Source organism: Euwallacea similis, chromosome 23, assembly GCF_039881205.1.
Source record: "Euwallacea similis isolate ESF13 chromosome 23, ESF131.1, whole genome shotgun sequence".
Classification (NCBI taxonomy): domain Eukaryota; kingdom Metazoa; phylum Arthropoda; class Insecta; order Coleoptera; family Curculionidae; genus Euwallacea; species Euwallacea similis.
Genome location: NC_089631.1, coordinates 95,611 through 113,559, shown reverse-complemented (window position 1 = coordinate 113,559; position 17,949 = coordinate 95,611). Strand labels below are relative to the sequence as shown.

Sequence of the window (17,949 nt, the reverse complement as noted above, 5' to 3'; positions counted from 1 at the left end):
TGGGAAATTTTGTATGTACATAAATATATTTGGGTAAAAAACTTTGCCTCACCGAATAACAAGTTCAGGTCCCTTACTGTGTTGTACAGATGCCAATTTAAATAGAATTAATTTGGTAGGAAAGTTAATCAAAATTTCACTTTTGATTTAAAATATATTATCGAGGATCTCGAACTGAATCCATAGAAAACAGTCCAAGGAATTCCAATTAAAATGACTTTCTTCTACACATCCTAAACATCCCTTGTCAAAATCATAGAATCATCCTGTAAACCATACCAAGATATCTCTTCAATATGTCCATGAAACGCCTTGACTCCCTCAAAAGTCTCCTGTACGGCAGGTAAAATCTGCTTTGCGGGGATCATGAAATAATACGGAGCATCTAAAATAATCCCCTTTTTATCCTCCAACAATTAGATGAAGAAATACTGACCCCCGTCGGGCAACTCGACGCAATATGCCAAGTCTACCCCCCCGACCGCCTTTACCCAGTCATCGCTACCCCCCGCTGCTGGGTACAGAAGAATAGCTGAGCTGTTAACTTGGTACCGAGAGTTGATTGTTGTTGATTGGTCAATGGCAGCTGCAGCCAGCTGCCCTGCATAGTGGAGGTCTTCAAAGTTGTCTGGCAATACTGTGTCGTAGCTAAAATTAAAAAAACCCGTTTGTGATAGTCGAATTGGGATAGGAAAAACTACCCCCAAGGATAAAGCACCATTTCTCCATAGCTATGGAATGTTAGATAAAGTTTCACGTTTTCTTCAGAGTGAGTGAGGAACCAGTCTCTAAGAGCTCGTGTTTCAGGTTCGGAGAACTCTTCAGGACCAGCGAAAGTTTCACTGCAGGAATTATTGGAAGCTCCAGCAAACATCCACTTGTAGCCGAAGTTCCTGTTCAAGTCGGTGCCGTAGCACCCAGCTCCTTCAGTAAGGTGGCGATTCTTCCTCCAGAGGCGATTCTAGATACGGTACTCCAAATAATAATTCTTTAGCTTAGCTTTAGCTTAGTTATCCCTCACGTGAGACTGAGTGTACTCATATCCATCAGGGTTCAAATTGGGGACAATATACCAATCTACATTCTCATAAAGATAGGCATTAAGGGGGTTCTCTACTAATTGTTGAATGATATATAGAGCTACTGGAGGAGCGATCCATTCTCTGCAGTGAATTCCTGCATCAATGAAGATTACAGGCTTAGGGGTGGTAGTAGCGCTTGTCCCACTCGAAACACTAAAATGCTACGTATTTGAAGGCTTTTCAGACATCCTTGAGATACTTACCGAAGGATCAGGATGTCCCTGCCTTCGTAAGATTCTCCCAGTTTTTCAAGGGTGGCAATGTTGGGATAGTCTTCAGCCACCCTGCGTACATACGCCATTTGCTACGCAAAGATTTTTCAATCATAAGTAGGAAAAGTTGATGGTAAGGCCGCCAAAGAAATGAGCGTTCAAGTACAAGGAACGCATGTTTCTTCGTATTGGCTTCATGAAAGCTGTGTACGGTCAGGGCATATACGGGTGTCTTCGGAAGAAAAAAGAGGTTTGTTTCCATTGTTGAAAGTTCCCGGCTGGGTAAGTCGCAGCAGGTATCCACGGCAAAGCTATCGTGGATATATTGAATTCATTCCCGAAATTGGAAAAACTTTGGGTGTTTCCACAAAAAGCTAAAATGATGCCTGCTTGTGATCCCTCCTTTTTTTCGTTTACGCTCGCATATGCCTATGTCTTTGAGCATGCGAGGCATGATGTATGTGTAGCTACTTTGTACAAACACATGCCTGATGAAACCCAGAGGTGGACACTTGTTGCCAAAAATTCTCTTCTCACTGAGAGTTGGACGCCCATTTCTTTTGGAGGCTTGCACCTAAGTTTTCTTAAAATAAATTACCTCACTAACACTCATGAAGCTTCTAAACGTCACTTGTCCCAGCAATGCAGTTCTCTCAGCCCGAGACAAAAACATGTCCCTTCGATCTTGCTGAATCAACCTAAAGAAACATTTGTTTCACCTGATTTACACTCAAAATCAGCACCATCACCCCTCAACATCGTCAATGGTTACTTCAAAATTAATCCCATTTCTGCTGAGGTCTGATTCAAATTTTTCTTGCAGCTCTGGTGCAACCATAACATCGCTAGCACCTCCAAGGGTAGTCCCATCTTCCCAGAAGTCAAATTTGGGCTCCAGGTGGAGCTGGTTGATGAAATTCACTTGCTCTTTGGTCTGGGGTACTACATGGTACACTTTATACCTGAAACTTGTTATTTTAGAGAGAATTAAGGCAAGATTTCTATAACGGACCTTTCAAAGGTTTCTCCATCAATGGTTATGGTAAGTAATAAGGTTTCTATGAACAGAAGATACCAATTCATGATCAATTTAGGTGGGTACCTTCGCAATGCGCGGGATCTACTGACGAAATAATTGTTTTAGGATGGTAGAAGTTTTTCATAATAAATTAATCTTTTAACTGTGATGGTTTAATTGTTGATCGTAAATTATTTGAATAAAATAAGCAAACATAAATTTAGGGTGCGAATGTAGTAAAATACGTATCTAACACAGTTTTATAGGTATTAAGACAAGGATATGATGTAATTATGCCTCATTAAATAAGCGATTGTAAAATTATAGGGCAAAAAATATGTAAAAACTATAATAAAAGACACGACCAAGAAATCTTAATCTTAATTAACATTAAAATCCAAAATGTCCCCAAAAGACATTATATCAGTAACATCTCTGCGATGTAAACGCTGTCATTAGCTTAGGATATTCTGTCCTGTGCTAGCGTGCTCCAAGATTCATTGCTTTTTCTCTTTTCTGCATCTTGCGCCAGGATGCGGTACCAATGAAAATTGAGTATGTTTACGTTGGATATCTCAAACCATTTATGTACTTTAGGAAATTAGTATTATGCGCTAATTAAAATAAGCGGTTTGTGAATATACAGGGTGTCCCGAACAACGTGTTATAATTGTGATTGAGAAGTCAAGTCAATCTACATAAACTCTAATGAGTTGTATATTCTCCAAATTCCCTAACTTAATATCTGGGAAACTGTAAGAGCCATAAGAATAAAACGGAAATTGAAAGTTCATGGATTATGACATTCTGTAGATATTAAAGCTTTGAGAAATGGAAATCCAATTTGCGACGTTTAGATTTCTTGACGCTCAAAGAATTTGTGATTAATGGATTGGCTCTATTTTTCTTTCCAAGATTTAATGTTCTGAGCCTAAGCATTAAACCACAAATTATCTCAAATGGGTAGAGATGAAAACAATTTTATCTCCCTAATACATCATCGGCTTAATGAAACTCTTCAGGAGAATATTGTTTATGATTTACAGCCAGCCGTAATCAATTACAAACCTGATAATACAGTCACGAATATATTTTCACACATTCCTTGAAGCGATAATGATTACCATGGCAGTGTTACAGCTTGGGGCAATGTTCCTCTTGAACTTACTCGCTTCAAACATCATTACAACCATCAACTATAAAGGATAAGCAACACTAGTTACAGGAAGAGGCTCTTTTGGATAAACCGCGTTCCAAGTATAAGGTGTATGAAGTGGTTCCAGAAAATCTGGAACGACTGAGATTCCTCCATGAGCTTTCTAAGAATTCAAAATACGATTTTTGGAAGAATAGTAGAAATATTGAGACGGTTAGTCATACAATGGTACCGCCCACAGAGCAAGACTACTTCGAGTTGCTGTTGGCACATAATGGATTTGTTACATTTAACAGCTTCATGACTTATGAAGAGATAAGTCTCTTCTTATTTTTTTACACCAGAAGGTAACACTTGAGGTTTCAGCACATGGCTAACGTCCGAAGAATCGCTCAAGATTACTCAGAAATTACCACCATAGAGACCATTGGTTAGTCTTATGAGGACAGAGACATTCTGCTCTTACATTAAATCTTATCAATCTAATAGATACATTTGTCTAAGAGAATGAATTTCCCTCAGGATCTCCAGTGGTCCCAGTGAGACCTCAGTATCGAAACCCTTAATCATTTTAGATGTAGGTGTTCACTGCAGGGAATGGATTGCCCCTACAGTAGCCCTGTATATTATAAACCAGCTAGTTGAACACTCTACTAATGCAGCCCTTTTCCAAAACGTAGACTGGGCAATTGCACCTAACTTGAATCTTGACGGGTACGAGTACACTCAAAGCGATGTGAATTCCTAATATATTGAATTTTTGCGTGTTTATCATTTGCATGTAAACTAGAATCGTCTCTGGAGGAAAATCCGCCAGCCTACAGTGGAGGGCACTTGCACTGGAACAGACCTAAACAGAAGCTTCAGATACATGTGGATGTTTGATGGGACTTCTGACGATCCCTGTTCTGACACCCATGCAGGTACCGTCGTTTTTCTGAACCAGAAACCAGTGCCCTTAGAGACTGGGCATTGGCATGAATGCTCGTTTATACTTAGCCTTCCATAACTACGGAGAAATGCTACTGTTTCCTTGGGGGTAAGCTACACTCTATTCAGGATCAACTGAATATTTATCTGCCCTTCCAGATATGCCCCGATTTACACAGACAATGCGGACGAGCTAAAAGTCCCTGGAACACTTGCGACCATTGCCATAGCAGCACCATAGGTTCTGAGTGGTAGAAAACTAAAAGATTCTCTTGTACGTTGCAGCTAGAGCTGCTGACGATTGAGCCATAGGGGAAGCTGGAATTGAGCTTTCTTATACTGTGGAGCTGCCTGATGAAGGTATGGTGTAGCAAGGTGAAGATGGAGTCATGGGAAGTTTCGTTGAGTTCCAGATGCGCCATACTACTTCATGATCCTTGCAAGGTAGATATTACCGGTAGTGCAAAAAACATTTGAGGGAATCAGGATCTTCCATCAGTATATTGAGGAAAAATTTTGGACTAATGCCACCGAAATTTATTATATGGGGGCATACTAGTAATTTCTAATCTACGCTGCATCAGCCTTGTTTTCACTGAAATTATCCTCGCTATAAATTACAATTTATTGCTTTATTTGGTTTGTAATCAAAATAATTGATGCTTTATAGGAGAACTTACCGCTATGAAAGCGTCTCATTCTCTTTTTGTCCACAGTATTGGTAAAAATATAAACCTCAGTCATATGATGTTACGCAATAATTATAACAAATATTGTTAAGGATTTAGTACAATTAAAATGAATGCAGTACATGTTTGAGCAGTCGAAACGGGGAAAGAAGGGCTAATTGTGGATGAGAGATCTAACATATCTTTAATTTTTCTAGCACCTATTTTCATGACCATATTTTATGAGTCACCCTGTATATACCTGTAAAATGATTCTCACAAAATCGGTATATTAAAGAAAGTTTATTGTTCCATCTCTTCCTAGTTCTAACAAGTGCGCAATTAAAAATAAACACCCCCTCGTATATGGCCATCATTCCTCCATCAACGATACGCTCACCACCACGCATCCAAAATCAGGGTTTTGGCTCCATTAACACTGTCGACAGTTATTTCTTTCGCCAGAAAAGAGAATTACGACTACACAGGATAAGTAACCACCACATCACTAAAATCTGCACTATATTTCCGAGCAAGTTGTAAGGTATACGAGGTGACCCCAAAAAATTTCGTGCACGCCACCATCTTAAGAAAATTGTCCGACGACCCCAAGTGTGATTTTTGGAGAAAAAGTAGACGACTAGGAATCCCCAGCCACGTGATGGTGGCCCCAGATAAACAAACCACGTTTGAGATAGAGTTAAGGAGAAGTGGTTTCCAATTTACCATTCTAGTGGTTGATGTGCAATTGTGAGTGTTTGCACATTCCCCCATAAACATCAATTTTATAGCTTTTATGGGAGGCTCGTGGATCAAGAGCGCTTGAAGAGAAGTTTACTCCGATCTACTTTAAGCTCTGAAGGAGTAACGTTTTCAAGCTTCATGTTACTGTTCTGAAGTAAATCCCCTTAAATAGACTTGAAATTTACACCAAATAAATAATTACTCATAACAAATAGATCTACGGAAAATAGCTAAGGACTAGCCAGAGCTGACCACTCTGGAATCCATTGGGCAATTCCGTGAAAGGCGAGAGATTTTGCTACTAAGATATGTGTTCGCCTCTAAAAAGTCTATTAGCATAAGCTTGTTAAACTAAGGATTTCAAGCGAAATCAGCCCCAACCCGATAGAGTCAAAACCAGTCATTTTATTGACGCTGGAATCCATCGCAGAGAGTGAATAGCTGATCCAGTAGCCTTCTACATTATCTACCAATTGGTGGAAAACAGCACTAATGCTGCCCTGTACGAAAACGTCGATTGAGTCGTTATCCCCAATATAAATCCTGACGGATATGAATACACTCTAAACACTGTAAGAAACACTCTTCCCGTACCATCATTAATCTTGTTCATTCCCATGGGTTGAAGCCATCTTTGGCGCAAAAACCGTTACTTAACTCCCGAAATTAGTTGCTACGGTACGGATCTTAACAGAAACTTTGGCTACATGTGGATGCACAATGGGGCTCCCAATAATTCCTGCAGTGACAGTTACGCAGGAGCTGAAGCATTCTCCGAACCTTAGAAATTATCTACAACCCAACAAGGAAAACGTAAAACTGTATCTAACCTTCCATAGTTATGGGCAATACATCTTGTACCCCTAGGGGTTAGTCTTTAATAACCGAATATTGCGAACATGAATTTTCCTCACCATGTATCAAGGTATGACGCAGTTTATCCAGAAAACGCAGACGAGCTGCAATCAGTAAGAGAAAGAGCAGCTGCAGCCATAACAGGGGCCAGCACTCTAAGTTCGATATACTATGTAGGGAATTCTGCAGCTGCCCTTTATGCTGCGGCGGGAGTCAGCGATAATTGTGTGAAAAGTGAGGGGGTAGATTTATTATATACAATGGAATTGCCCAATATAGGTTTCAATGAAAGTTATTTAGAAATGATTGCATCATTTAATACCTTTAGATGCTTCCTATAGCTTTATGATCCCGGCCAAAAACATCTTACCAGTGGTTCAAGAGACGTTTCAGGGTGTTTTGGTGTTCTTACGCGGAGGAGAAGTAGTGGTTTAATGTTACAGGTCTGTTTTTTAGAACCCCGTAGCGTAGACATAACTTGTGGCTTAAAAAGGAAATAAAATGTAGAAATAAAAAATGAGATTAAGCAAAAATTATTGAAGCCCTAAACTGCAATTTTCCTCTATATCCAAATATACAGGGTGAGTTTTTTAAGTGTGTTACGTAAATATCTCTGAAGTTATGAGTTTTAGAAAAAAAAGTTTCAAATAAAAAAGGGATTATATGAAAAGGGAAAACTTTTGGCATCATCAGTTTCGATTCAAGGTCATCTTCAGGCTCTAATCAAGGTCAACTTTGTTTTTTCAAATGGAAACCCCACATTTTTTTGACAGATTCTGATTTGTTGTTCAAAACAAACATATTTTTACTTGAAACATTTTTTTATTCATTTGATAGTTTTAGCACAAATTGACATTTTTAAAGATTTTTGTTCTAACGAAAATGCTTGTATCGATACATTCAAGAGAAGAAATTTTTAAAAAACATAATTTTTAAACAATTCAATCAAATAAGTGTTCAAAATAATGTCCTTCTACTTCAATGCATTTAGCGATTCTCATTTTGAATGACTGTTGGATATACCAATATGTTTCTGGTCGAATGTTACGGCAAGCTACTCTTATTCTTTTTTTCATGTTTTCAGCAGTTGTTGGCACTTCAGCGTAGACAATTTCTTTTAAGTACCCCCAAAGAAAGAAATCTGGAGATGTTAAGTCTGGTGAACGTGCTGGCCAGTTAACATAACCACCACGACCAATCCACTTGACTTGAACTACACTTATTGCTCCGATTACTAGTCATTTAAATTCACAGGTGGAAACGCTTAGTTAATGACTCAACTGACACTAACGACAGTGGCATTGAAAACAACATAAAAATATAACCTCAATCTTTCGTGAAAAAAAAATTACAACAATTTCTATAAATTTTGGTTTTACATTTCCAATAATTAATACCGCAAAAAGTAATTTATAAAACTAGATACATAATGGCTCAAGGGAAGTTAAAAGTAAAAGCAAAGTTGCCCCCAAATAACAAAGGGAAAGCAAAGAAGGGGACTGCTGCTACGAAACGGAATAGTAAGTACCATTACTACCATTAATAAGCTAAACCTTAATCAAATACGCGTTACCTCCCCTTATACGTTCAGGCCCATCTTAAATTATCCAATATTCAAATTTCAGATGCCCCTATTAAGCCAAAAAAACAAAAATTCCAGGAAGCCCACAAGCTAAAACAAATCATAACAAAAACCGTCAATAAAGCTGTTGAAGAAGAAATTCGAGCCAGGGCCGGAAAGAAAAGTTTTAATTTATCCCAAGCACAGCAAGCAGTAGTTAAACATAACACTGAAACTGCTCCAAGCTAAAGGGAAATACTGCCACTGTTTACTGGGTGTTGTAAATAAAGTGATATATATAATAAACTTTATGTGAAAAAACAAGCTTCTTGTTTGACTTATGAAAAATATAATATTTATATAAATCACTAGAAATCTAACAAAATGTATATAATGATTAGAAATTAATTATCAGTACCTATATAAAATTACAAAAAGTTTGAGAAACTAAGGTCTTACAAAATAAGATTTTAAAAGGAATATGTAAACTGCTACTAATGGATTTCCTAAGACTAGAACTGTAATTAAATTGAATATAAACTTACCTTATGAGTATTACAGCTGGTCACTTAATGGAATAAATAACAAAAAATAAATGCTTTGTTCAAATAGAACTGAAAAATCAACAATTACACAACATTGCAAACTAAAATATGAGCAATTTTCCATTGTTCTACACACTAAAAATAATTGACAATAGGCCTTGGCAAAATATTTCTGTCTGGACAATACTTTAGGAACTTCTGTGGTAATACACAAACTGTCATCAAAAGATCTTTCTTTGAGACAATTCCAGAGCTTTAGAAAGAATTACTTGCACATCCATGGGAGGAAAGTTTTGCAGCAATTTAATATTGGAAGAAAAGTCACTATCCAACAATTGATTACGTAAAATACTGCAATGCAATTCTTAATAACTCTTTGGTTCACATCCCGAAAAATGACATACTCACATGATCATAGCACAGCACACATAAATCAGAAAATCAAAACGTTTCTCATCAGACAACAATGTGTCCCATATTCGGAGCACATCAGGTAGTGGAAATTCTTGAGATAATAACAGGGTTATCCACCTAAAGCTGTAATATTGAGGCTTCAAATCTTGCTGCTGAAATTTAAGCCAAACGTCTAAATCAAAATTTTTAAGCCTCAATAATAATGTGCTCATTATTGTATTAATCCCATGATCAGTCTCATCTAAGGTCTTTATGAAGAAATCCCTAATTTCAGACATGAGGTTTGTGAAGCAAAAAAAGCTGTCAGCTTCAGCAAATTCTAGAAAAATTGTCAGATTTATCTCAGAATGCAATTTCAGTACTGAAATATGTACCTCTAAATCTAACATCAGGGTCTGAAGCAAAGGCATGATAAATTGGGCCAATAATCTCATTCATTCCTTGAACATAACCTTGGCCAGGATTTAATTTTGCATACAGAAATAATATCCTTTCAACTACTTCCCAATGTGCCTCTTGCCCTTCTTCCATAGGGGCATAATCTTCTGATGCTTTTTTCACAGATAAAGCTATCTACCCTCAAAAAAGCCTAAATTATTGCATTGACCATAATAAAAAAATACAGTAAATTATTATTGTCAAGAGATGTGACAGAGAAAACTAGTAGATATTGCAGATTGTCACCTTAGTAATCCCTAATCCTCTACGTTCTACATTAGCACAATCTAAAACTCTCCTTTGCACCCTTGTATGCAGTCTTTTTATATCATTGCTGTTTACAATTTCCCCACAAGGGAATTCTGTTGGTTGTTGAAAAAATGATATGTCTGGGCATAACCTGAATAACCATATTTGCCATTATTTGCTGAAAATATCTATATTAACAAATTTTACCTTCTCACATCTTTATCTATTTGAAGCAGCACTTCATTATCACGGAAGAACATTGACCACTGGCCCTCTGGATTAATACTTAAGGGATGATCACCAAAAGTGACATCACCATCCCTACCATTCTCACCTGGCATTACTATCATTTCATCTGCAAGCAGTCGAGTTTATAGAATTTCTATTAATAATAACGTAATTACTTACTTATAAATTGGTTATACAATTTTCTCTTTTCTTTGAGGACGGAGTCCCATTTTGACCTATTCTCTGGTAAGTATCCCAAAAGAAGTCTCCAACAAAGAGCTCTTTTACCTTGATCATCAGGAATACCTGGATAAATCAATAAACATTATAAAGGCCACATCTTCATTGAGACACATAGATTAATTAGGTTGAGTTATGGAATTGGAAGTAAAAGTTAATTAAATTGATACAATTTATAAAGTTCTTCTAATTGGATTAACCATTTTTTTACTTTTCACAGGATTATGATTAACTTAAAAGTAAAGGATTTGAAAAATTTGCTCGACTATACTGAATGGTAGACCCCTGCTTGTGAAATAAGTAACTCATGTATTAAGAAATAGGAATGAATAAAAAGAAAATTCAACTTGTGTGTGAACATCGTCTAATCGAACAAAGCTTACCATGGAATGAGAGCTTTTTTAGCTGTTGCAGTTTAACCACGTCTTGCTCCAAAATAGCATCGAATTCCTTTAGACTAAAATATTGAAAAAGGTAAACTTTAAGTTATAATTAAATATAACCAAATATTCAACAAGACTAAATAAAAAAAACTATTCCCTATAATTACCGAGCTTTGTAGGCCATTTTAAAGTATAAATTATGTTATTTTAAATAGTTTGTGATCTGATAGAATGTACTATTCGAAAGCTGTTCTGCGTTGCAAGAATTAATTTCAAATAATAATTAAACAATAATAACTAATTATGAAATAAAAAATTATATTTGGTAGTATGGTAATGTAAAATGAATCGTTTATGGTCTATTGACTCGCCACAGCGTGGATATTAGGAACACATTCGCGGTAATGGAGTTTGTTATAGTGCCGAAGATCCGGAAAGGGTTGGAAGTATTGACAGATTCGCTAAAGTTGAATAGCTTTTAACTTTTTACTCATCTTTTTTACATTATTTTAGCTCGGTTTAAAGTAAAATATAAAATAATGTTGAAATTCGACAGGAAACTTCCTAATTTCGTTTTGTATTACCCCAAAAAGTTTACTTGATATCTGAAAACGCCACTGTTATTTTTTTATGTTGATTGACAGTGACAGTAATATTTTTGACAGATCTTTGTAAAAATCTGATGCAATAGGAATTTCGTTAATAATTTTTTTACTTTAGTGAAAATCTCCGGTTTTACTTGGATTTTATTATAAATAATATCTAGAATGGCTGAAGACGAAGCTGTAAGTACATTCTGCATCACAAAATTCCGAAAATTCTCATATAAAAATCCATATCCTACTTTTAGTGGGTTTAGGTTAAGAAGAGAAAGGGTGGAAGCATGGTACATTATCAAAAAAACCCCTTCCGACTGTCTAGAAATAACCTATTTAAATTAGTAATTTATAGTCAACATGTTGACTTAAATTCCAGGCCATTTACCATAAGTTTATATTGTATCCTTAGTTTCCCCACAGCTTCATATCATAACTACTACAGAAACAAGTATTTTCACAGCTGTGAGGGTGTACATGGGATGCAGGGCTACTAGTTTTATCTGATGCAATATCAGCAATTATTATTAATATTTCATTTATAATAATATAGGTTCAGGCTATGGCAACAGCTTGCTTTATGTTAAGCGTAATCAAGTATATAAGCAAATATAGGAAAGTACCTAATTGGCCTTTTGTCTAAACCTTTCTAGAGGGTCAAAAAGATCTCCAATAAAGGATTAACCTATTATAAACATTTATTATTATTATGTTAGGACAGAGCAAATATTTACAACTTGATATCCTTACTCTGGCAACTGTCATTCAATATATGGAATAGAGTCAAGTTCATCAGATAAATGGGATAAACAAATTCAGGCTGTAAATAATGTCTTGGAAATGTGGTATAAACACATGTTTTAGTAGATTGAAAGTTTTTCTAGCAAAAACAAAATTTCTTTAATTGTGATGGACTTCTTCCAAATTAATGTTATAACATGCAGGTTTTGCTTCGTCAATGTAGTAAAACTATAGATAACTGTATTGCAAAATATATTATTTTTTTTTATATGTTTCATTTAAAGTATTAAATACTTTTAAAACATCCACTTTAACATTTCTTACAATTTAATTCAGTATTTAGGTGCTTTGGTAGTTCCTCATTCCCATCATTTAATTACAGATTTTTGACCCCACTCTTAAGAAGAAAAAGAAGAAGAAGAAGACGACATTTGATATTGATGCTGCATTAGCTGAAGGTATCTTCAAAACTCCCTCATGGCATTATTTAAATTTTCCTTTAAATTCAAACTGTGATATTAAGAATGTCAATTTGGATTGGCATAATCTGGGAATTGACCCAAAAAAAGACAAACTTAATTGTTTAAAATTTATTAAAATTTTGCAGCTTAATTGCTACATCTTTAGAACAATTCTATTTCTGAACCTCCTAATCCAATAATATAATTAAGAATTAACAATAACAATGAGAAATACAAAAACAGCTTAAAATTTCTTAAGACAAACATCCACATGAGCGACACATAATGCAAGCTCAGTTGTGACAATAAATTGTGATTTGTTGGCAATTTTATAATTGGCTTACTTTTTGGGTTGATTCAATTCCAGGGTTAAACTTAATCAACACTCATAACATTTTTGAGAGATCATAAGCAAAACACTTACAATATTGAAATTTAGGTACTGATGCTCCTGATGGAAGCACCAATGGTCCAGAAGAAAATGAGGCACCTGCTGCTGCTGAAGATGCAGATGATAGTGCTGATATTGATCTTGATTTTACAAAACAAAAAAAGAAGAAAAAGAAGAAACCTTTTAGGTAACATTTCTGCAATAAAATTGAAACCAAACTCACTCCTCATTTAATCATTCCAGCACTGATGACTTAGATGCAGCTCTGAATGAAGTAAAAGATGAAACCTTTGGGGAAGGAGCAAATCCAGATGAAGAAATGATAGATGACAATTTTGATCTTGATTTCAATAAACTAAAGAAAAAGAAAAAAAGTAAAAAGAAAGATTTGGATGAAATCATGGCTGAGGCAGAAGATAAAACTGAAGATAAGGAAAATGGTAAGTATAGAAGGTTTTTAAATGTTAAGATACTTATGAAATGTGTGATAAACATGCTGCGCTTTGGTGGAGAGAATAGTAGATCCAGGTAATAAAATAAATTGATTGTGAGTTTTTTGTAGATTTTTTTCTGATGATTATTAGAATAATTAAAAGTTATATTTTTATTGTTATATAGTTGATGATAATTCAGTAACTTGGGTGGGGTCAGACCGGGATTATACATATGAAGAACTTCTGAATAGGGCCTTTGAAATAATGAGAGACAAAAATCCAGATATGGCAGCTGGCAAAAAACAGAAGTTTGTTATGAGACCACCGCAGGTAAAACAATTAAAATCGACTATTTCCCATCTAAAACTTTAACAATTAAATTTTGTAGGTGGTAAAAATAGGCGCCAAGAAAACCTCATTTGCAAACTTTACTGAAATTTGTAAAATGCTGCATAGACAGCCGAAACATTTATTAGATTTCCTATTGGCCGAATTGGGTACTAGCGGCTCTGTTGACGGCAATAGTCAGTTGATTATCAAGGGTCGGTTTCAGCAGAAACAAATAGAAAATGTATTGAGAAGGTAAGAATTTTTTTTATCTCAAAAGAGGAATTTTAATTATTTTATTTTTGTTCAGGTATATCAAAGAATATGTAACCTGCCATACGTGTAGATCGCCAGACACGATCTTGCAAAAGGATACCAGATTGTTCTTCTTGCAATGCGAGACTTGTGGGTCAAGGTGTTCTGTAGCTAGTATTAAATCAGGTTTCCAGGTATGGATTGTCGCATTTTCAAATGTGTCATTTCCTTTTCTGATTTTTTTTTACAGGCTGTAACCTCAAAGAGAGCAGCAATCAGAGCGAAAACAGTGTGAATAGGCTGCAATATTAAGTAATAATGTAACCAGTACTAATAGGAGCTGCACTTTTATAATTATATGTTTGTGTTGCATTTGTAGTGATTTTTATTTAATCGTTGTACTCCATTGCATCACCAGTCGTGTTAATGAGATTGATGATCCTTCCTCTTTAAATGTTTGAATGCGCGAAGGTAATGATACTTAAGTTGTAGGTAAGGTTGCAGAAGCCAGAAAGGGTAATCTGTTTTTCTATTATTATTCTATTGTTTTGCTGATAAAATCTCTTAAATCGTTGAAAATATTTTAAAAGTTTTTAAATTTCTCGATAGTTTGGTGACTGGAAAACTTAGTCGAGATAATTTCATATTTATGGAATGAATAATTTATCATTTTAACAACTTTTTCTTGCCTAAAACAACTATTTGGTTGTTTTAGGGTTTCAATCTGCAAGTCCTACCTACATTGACTTTATCGCGTGCTGGTATCATCTGAAAATACGAGACTATTGTATGATGGTTCAGTGAGGAAACAACCAACACAAAAGCAAAAATAATTTATTCTCAAACAAACTAATGTAAATGACTAAAGTTTCCTTGCAGTATTTTCTATAAAAGCATTCATATCTGGAGCTAAACCTGTAATGCATAGTATCCGCAACAACAATGTTCTCCAATAAATCAACATTTTTGCAATTCTAAAACAAAAAACGTGATAGTAAAGCTAAAAAAAATCGAGTTAGTTTTAACTTACAAGAGATTGATCTCAAACCACAACCTCTTTAGAAAAACTATGATTTTTCTCTTTAGTACTTTTTTATCTTCACTTTCAAACGCAGCTTTTGTAGCCATTCTAGCTAACACAGAATATCGATCAATGGGGCAACCATGGTCATATGAAATAGCTCTAATAGTATTTAAATTCCTACGAGTTCTATTTAATAAACTATTCCTTTATAACTTGTTACTGTACCTGATGACCAGTAAAAGAGATCTGGGCATTTGCTGCAAACACTCGACTATTTGATCAAACCTCTCGCCCGCCAGTTTCCTCATCACCTCTTCTTCTTGCTTAGTTAATGCTGCCTTTAGTTTGAAACCGGTGCTTCGTAGAGGTGCTTGCGTTAAGATTTCAGCAAACATTGCGTAATCTACTCGAAGAAAGAAATATATTGAATATTGAGTTTCTTATTTTTTATAATACCCCACCATCAACTCCTAAAGCCTTAGAATAAGTTTTCATGTTGTTGTGATCTCGAAATACTATAGCCTTCCACAAATGACTTAAAGCTGTTCTCTGCTCTTTGGATATTTTCTGGTACAGTCCATGATCCAGAATTATTATCTCACTGCGCCCATTACGTCGTCTTATTAGCACTAAATAGAGTGTAAAAGTAGGATTATAGTTTTTATATTTTTCCTTTTTCACCATTTCCTGGGTGTGGATCTGCATGCACGAATCCAGTTTGGAAAATCTGATGCCCAAACGCTTCAAACAACTTATTGTTTATATCAGCCAACGAAAACCCGTTTTCCTTTAGTTTTTGAACGTCGCTAATTTTGATTCCTTCTACAAACTCTGTAACTAGTACTCTCTACAGATAAAACAATTCTATCAGACTAAATTCTATAATACCAATCACATTATGTTAAATTTTACTTATTACTTACTAAACATTCCATACCGTGTTAGTATACTTCCAAAAGATCTTGGGAACATACACATACTTCAAATGAGCCAACTCCCTAGCGCATCTCTCCCCGTTATGGCCCTCGTTAACAAAATCCAACTCTTGTTTCAAGGCTTCAACGAAATCGTTTAAAATCCAAGTAAAATCCACTTTAGGGTGCAGCCATGCTCCTATGGCCAAGTGGATGTTTATCATCATTACATCACTATCGAGGCGTTTTTGCAGATCCTTATATTGAACTTTAACTGCCACTTTTTGGCCCTCCTTGGTGGTAGCCAGGAAGACCTTAAAAGCGCGTTTTTGTCATCGTCTCATTGAAAGGTGTCTGAGAGCTTACTTGAGCAATACTGGCAGCAGCCAAAGGAGTTGCGTCGAAAGTTTCAAACAGTTCTTCAGGTTTCATGCCGAAATCTTGCTGAAATACTTGGTAGAGCTCTTCTTTTTCTCTTGACAAACACTTGTCCTGTAACATCACTTAGTTGTGAGGTGCGTAAAAAAATTTGCCTTGAGGACTTACTTGCAAAACTTTCAAAGTCTGAATGTACTCCTTTGGCAATATATGGCTCATAGAGACCAGACCTTGGCCCAATTTTATATAGGTTCCTCCATTATACAAACACCCATCCCTAATACGTTCCGCGCTTCTTTGATGTATCCTGCTCATCATGAATTCGTAGTTTGGGGAGCCTTCACTAAGGCCTAACATCGAGAAGTAATAGTCTAGTGATATCGTTAAGCCTATTCTCATGGTCCTAAGAAATTATGAGTTTCCAAATGTGTAATTTGCATAAAATGGAAGTTAGTTTGTACCTGATGAATCTAAGAATCCCTCTTGACCCCATCACAATTTGATCATCCCTGGAAACATTGCCGATGGTAACAGCTGCAAGTCCAGTGGTAACTCCGGTAAAGAGGTACTTTCGGTGTTTGTTTTTAGTTGAGCTAGTTAGGTACTTTCGGAGCAGACAGATTGGCCATCTTATTGACGTCATGCTGGTCACGTTCTTGAGAGTTAATATAAATGAGAGTAAAATTCAATTCATCATAGTACAATCAAGGGTACTACCTCCTGTTGATAACCTTTATGTCGCGTACAAGCGAAACGAGTTGTGATATGGCGACAAGAAGATATTGGTGATTGATAACTGGTCAGTGCACGTTATTTGCGGAATATTTAAAAATCATTTTTAATTGGTATTTGATACATATTTTAACACAACAGCGTCGCAAAGTTTTCAGTTTTTTAGCCATATTTTAAAATGACGGCTTTCAACTCTGTTCAAGAGTGGTGATCTAATGATGCTGAAGCGATTAAAGGAGTCTCTTGGTGAGTATCGCAGTTTGCTCGTGGGTTTACCCGCACGTGCACTCAAATTCAATAGGCTTTTAACTATTGAATGAGGATCGGTGAAACAAATGTTATAATAAATACTTTGTTTTATGGCGGTTAAATCGCTGATAGATTACCATTTTTACTCAAAAACGGACTTGAGGACCAGACAGGGAGGATGGTTATTGTTTTTGGTGCAATTTTCTAATTTATGAACCGTTTTATAACGTTTCGCAAAACGTTTGTAAAAAATTACTCAGTGTGATACACTAATGAATTTGCAATGAAAAGTTGCCTTGAAATGGACAAAAAACTTACCAGAGCCGTATTTAGAAAAAAAAGTTGATAATCACTTTTAACAGACAAAATAACATAGAAGGAAACCAAGACTGCTATATTAAAGCTTGTAAAAAAGCTAAATTGGAAGAGTGGTTCTGGTTTTCCTCCATCTCTTATCACAATTTGGACATTTTGGTTTTTCCAAATAGCTCGAAAAACCAAAAAAATAATTCCCTAAATATGTTTACACCGTGAAACTGCCACCTTGATTGCGCAATTTTCCCCCCATTTAACCAAGTATATTACCGTTTACAAAACTCCCACGCCGACCATCCATGTCTCGGACACCCTGTATATTACATAAAGGCTAACTTGCATTAACATATACCAAATCTTAAAATTAATTTCTGAGTACATAAATAAAATGGATATATGGGTGATCCCT

The 17,949-nt window shown here is 35.7% G+C and overlaps 4 protein-coding genes and 2 pseudogenes across 4 annotated transcripts; 3 read left to right on the top strand and 3 right to left on the bottom strand.

The window, feature by feature from the left end:
* Positions 1–197: 197 nt before the first annotated feature.
* Positions 198–2,412, bottom strand: LOC136416371 (carboxypeptidase B-like). The gene is made up of 8 exons (XM_066401506.1): positions 2,307–2,412; positions 2,044–2,256; positions 1,893–1,992; positions 1,286–1,386; positions 1,022–1,235; positions 702–961; positions 437–648; positions 198–385 (listed from the first exon to the last, which is right to left on the bottom strand). The coding sequence occupies exons 1-8, from the start codon at positions 2,375–2,377 to the stop codon at positions 234–236; spliced, it is 1,323 nt and encodes a 440-aa protein (XP_066257603.1). The 5' UTR covers positions 2,378–2,412; the 3' UTR covers positions 198–233.
* Positions 2,413–3,437: 1,025 nt separating this feature from the next.
* LOC136416494 (carboxypeptidase B-like) lies at positions 3,438–5,189 on the top strand (annotated as a pseudogene).
* A 243-nt stretch (positions 5,190–5,432) lies between these two features.
* Positions 5,433–8,475, top strand: LOC136416416 (carboxypeptidase B-like; annotated as a pseudogene).
* A 185-nt stretch (positions 8,476–8,660) lies between these two features.
* LOC136416388 (TBC1 domain family member 13) lies at positions 8,661–10,941 on the bottom strand. Its single transcript, XM_066401525.1, has 8 exons — positions 10,891–10,941; positions 10,724–10,797; positions 10,281–10,406; positions 10,080–10,227; positions 9,870–10,023; positions 9,560–9,758; positions 9,180–9,504; positions 8,661–9,122 (listed from the first exon to the last, which is right to left on the bottom strand). Exons 1-8 carry the CDS (start codon positions 10,905–10,907, stop codon positions 8,993–8,995), a joined length of 1,173 nt encoding a protein of 390 aa, XP_066257622.1. The 5' UTR covers positions 10,908–10,941; the 3' UTR covers positions 8,661–8,992.
* Positions 10,942–11,375: 434 nt separating this feature from the next.
* eIF2beta (eukaryotic translation initiation factor 2 subunit beta) lies at positions 11,376–14,300 on the top strand. The gene is made up of 8 exons (XM_066401619.1): positions 11,376–11,508; positions 12,443–12,518; positions 12,961–13,099; positions 13,156–13,352; positions 13,531–13,676; positions 13,735–13,928; positions 13,984–14,122; positions 14,179–14,300. Exons 1-8 carry the CDS (start codon positions 11,491–11,493, stop codon positions 14,221–14,223), a joined length of 954 nt encoding a protein of 317 aa, XP_066257716.1. The 5' UTR covers positions 11,376–11,490; the 3' UTR covers positions 14,224–14,300.
* Positions 14,301–14,745: 445 nt separating this feature from the next.
* On the bottom strand, positions 14,746–16,887 carry Adck5 (aarF domain containing kinase 5). Its single transcript, XM_066401524.1, has 9 exons — positions 16,706–16,887; positions 16,413–16,647; positions 16,233–16,358; positions 15,890–16,180; positions 15,634–15,799; positions 15,414–15,581; positions 15,178–15,355; positions 14,959–15,129; positions 14,746–14,902 (listed from the first exon to the last, which is right to left on the bottom strand). Exons 1-9 carry the CDS (start codon positions 16,885–16,887, stop codon positions 14,791–14,793), a joined length of 1,629 nt encoding a protein of 542 aa, XP_066257621.1. The 3' UTR covers positions 14,746–14,790.
* Between the last annotated feature and the right edge of the window lie 1,062 nt (positions 16,888–17,949).

What these genes read in the sequence shown, in the direction of transcription:
- LOC136416371 (XM_066401506.1), bottom strand. Translation starts at nt 2,377, where the DNA reads ATGAATTGGTATCTTCTGTTCATAGAAACCTTATTACTTACCATAACC. An exon ending in GCTTCATGAGTGTTAGTGAG is followed by an intron (nt 1,387 to 1,892) that starts GTAATTTATTTT and finishes ATCTTTGCGTAG; the next exon opens with CAAATGGCGTATGTACGCAG. An exon ending in AGGGACATCCTGATCCTTCG is followed by an intron (nt 1,236 to 1,285) that starts GTAAGTATCTCA and finishes GTAGCATTTTAG; the next exon opens with TGTTTCGAGTGGGACAAGCG.
- eIF2beta (XM_066401619.1), top strand. An exon ending in TGATGCTGCATTAGCTGAAG is followed by an intron (nt 12,519 to 12,960) that starts GTATCTTCAAAA and finishes ATTGAAATTTAG; the next exon opens with GTACTGATGCTCCTGATGGA. An exon ending in AACTGAAGATAAGGAAAATG is followed by an intron (nt 13,353 to 13,530) that starts GTAAGTATAGAA and finishes ATTGTTATATAG; the next exon opens with TTGATGATAATTCAGTAACT.
- LOC136416388 (XM_066401525.1), bottom strand. An exon ending in AAAAAAGCTCTCATTCCATG is followed by an intron (nt 10,407 to 10,723) that starts GTAAGCTTTGTT and finishes TGATTTATCCAG; the next exon opens with GTATTCCTGATGATCAAGGT. An exon ending in ATTGTATAACCAATTTATAA is followed by an intron (nt 10,228 to 10,280) that starts GTAAGTAATTAC and finishes GACTGCTTGCAG; the next exon opens with ATGAAATGATAGTAATGCCA.
- Adck5 (XM_066401524.1), bottom strand. Translation starts at nt 16,887, where the DNA reads ATGACGTCAATAAGATGGCCAATCTGTCTGCTCCGAAAGTACCTAACT. An exon ending in TTTGGAAGTATACTAACACG is followed by an intron (nt 15,800 to 15,889) that starts GTATGGAATGTT and finishes TTTTATCTGTAG; the next exon opens with AGAGTACTAGTTACAGAGTT. An exon ending in TAAGGCTTTAGGAGTTGATG is followed by an intron (nt 15,356 to 15,413) that starts GTGGGGTATTAT and finishes TTCTTCGAGTAG; the next exon opens with ATTACGCAATGTTTGCTGAA.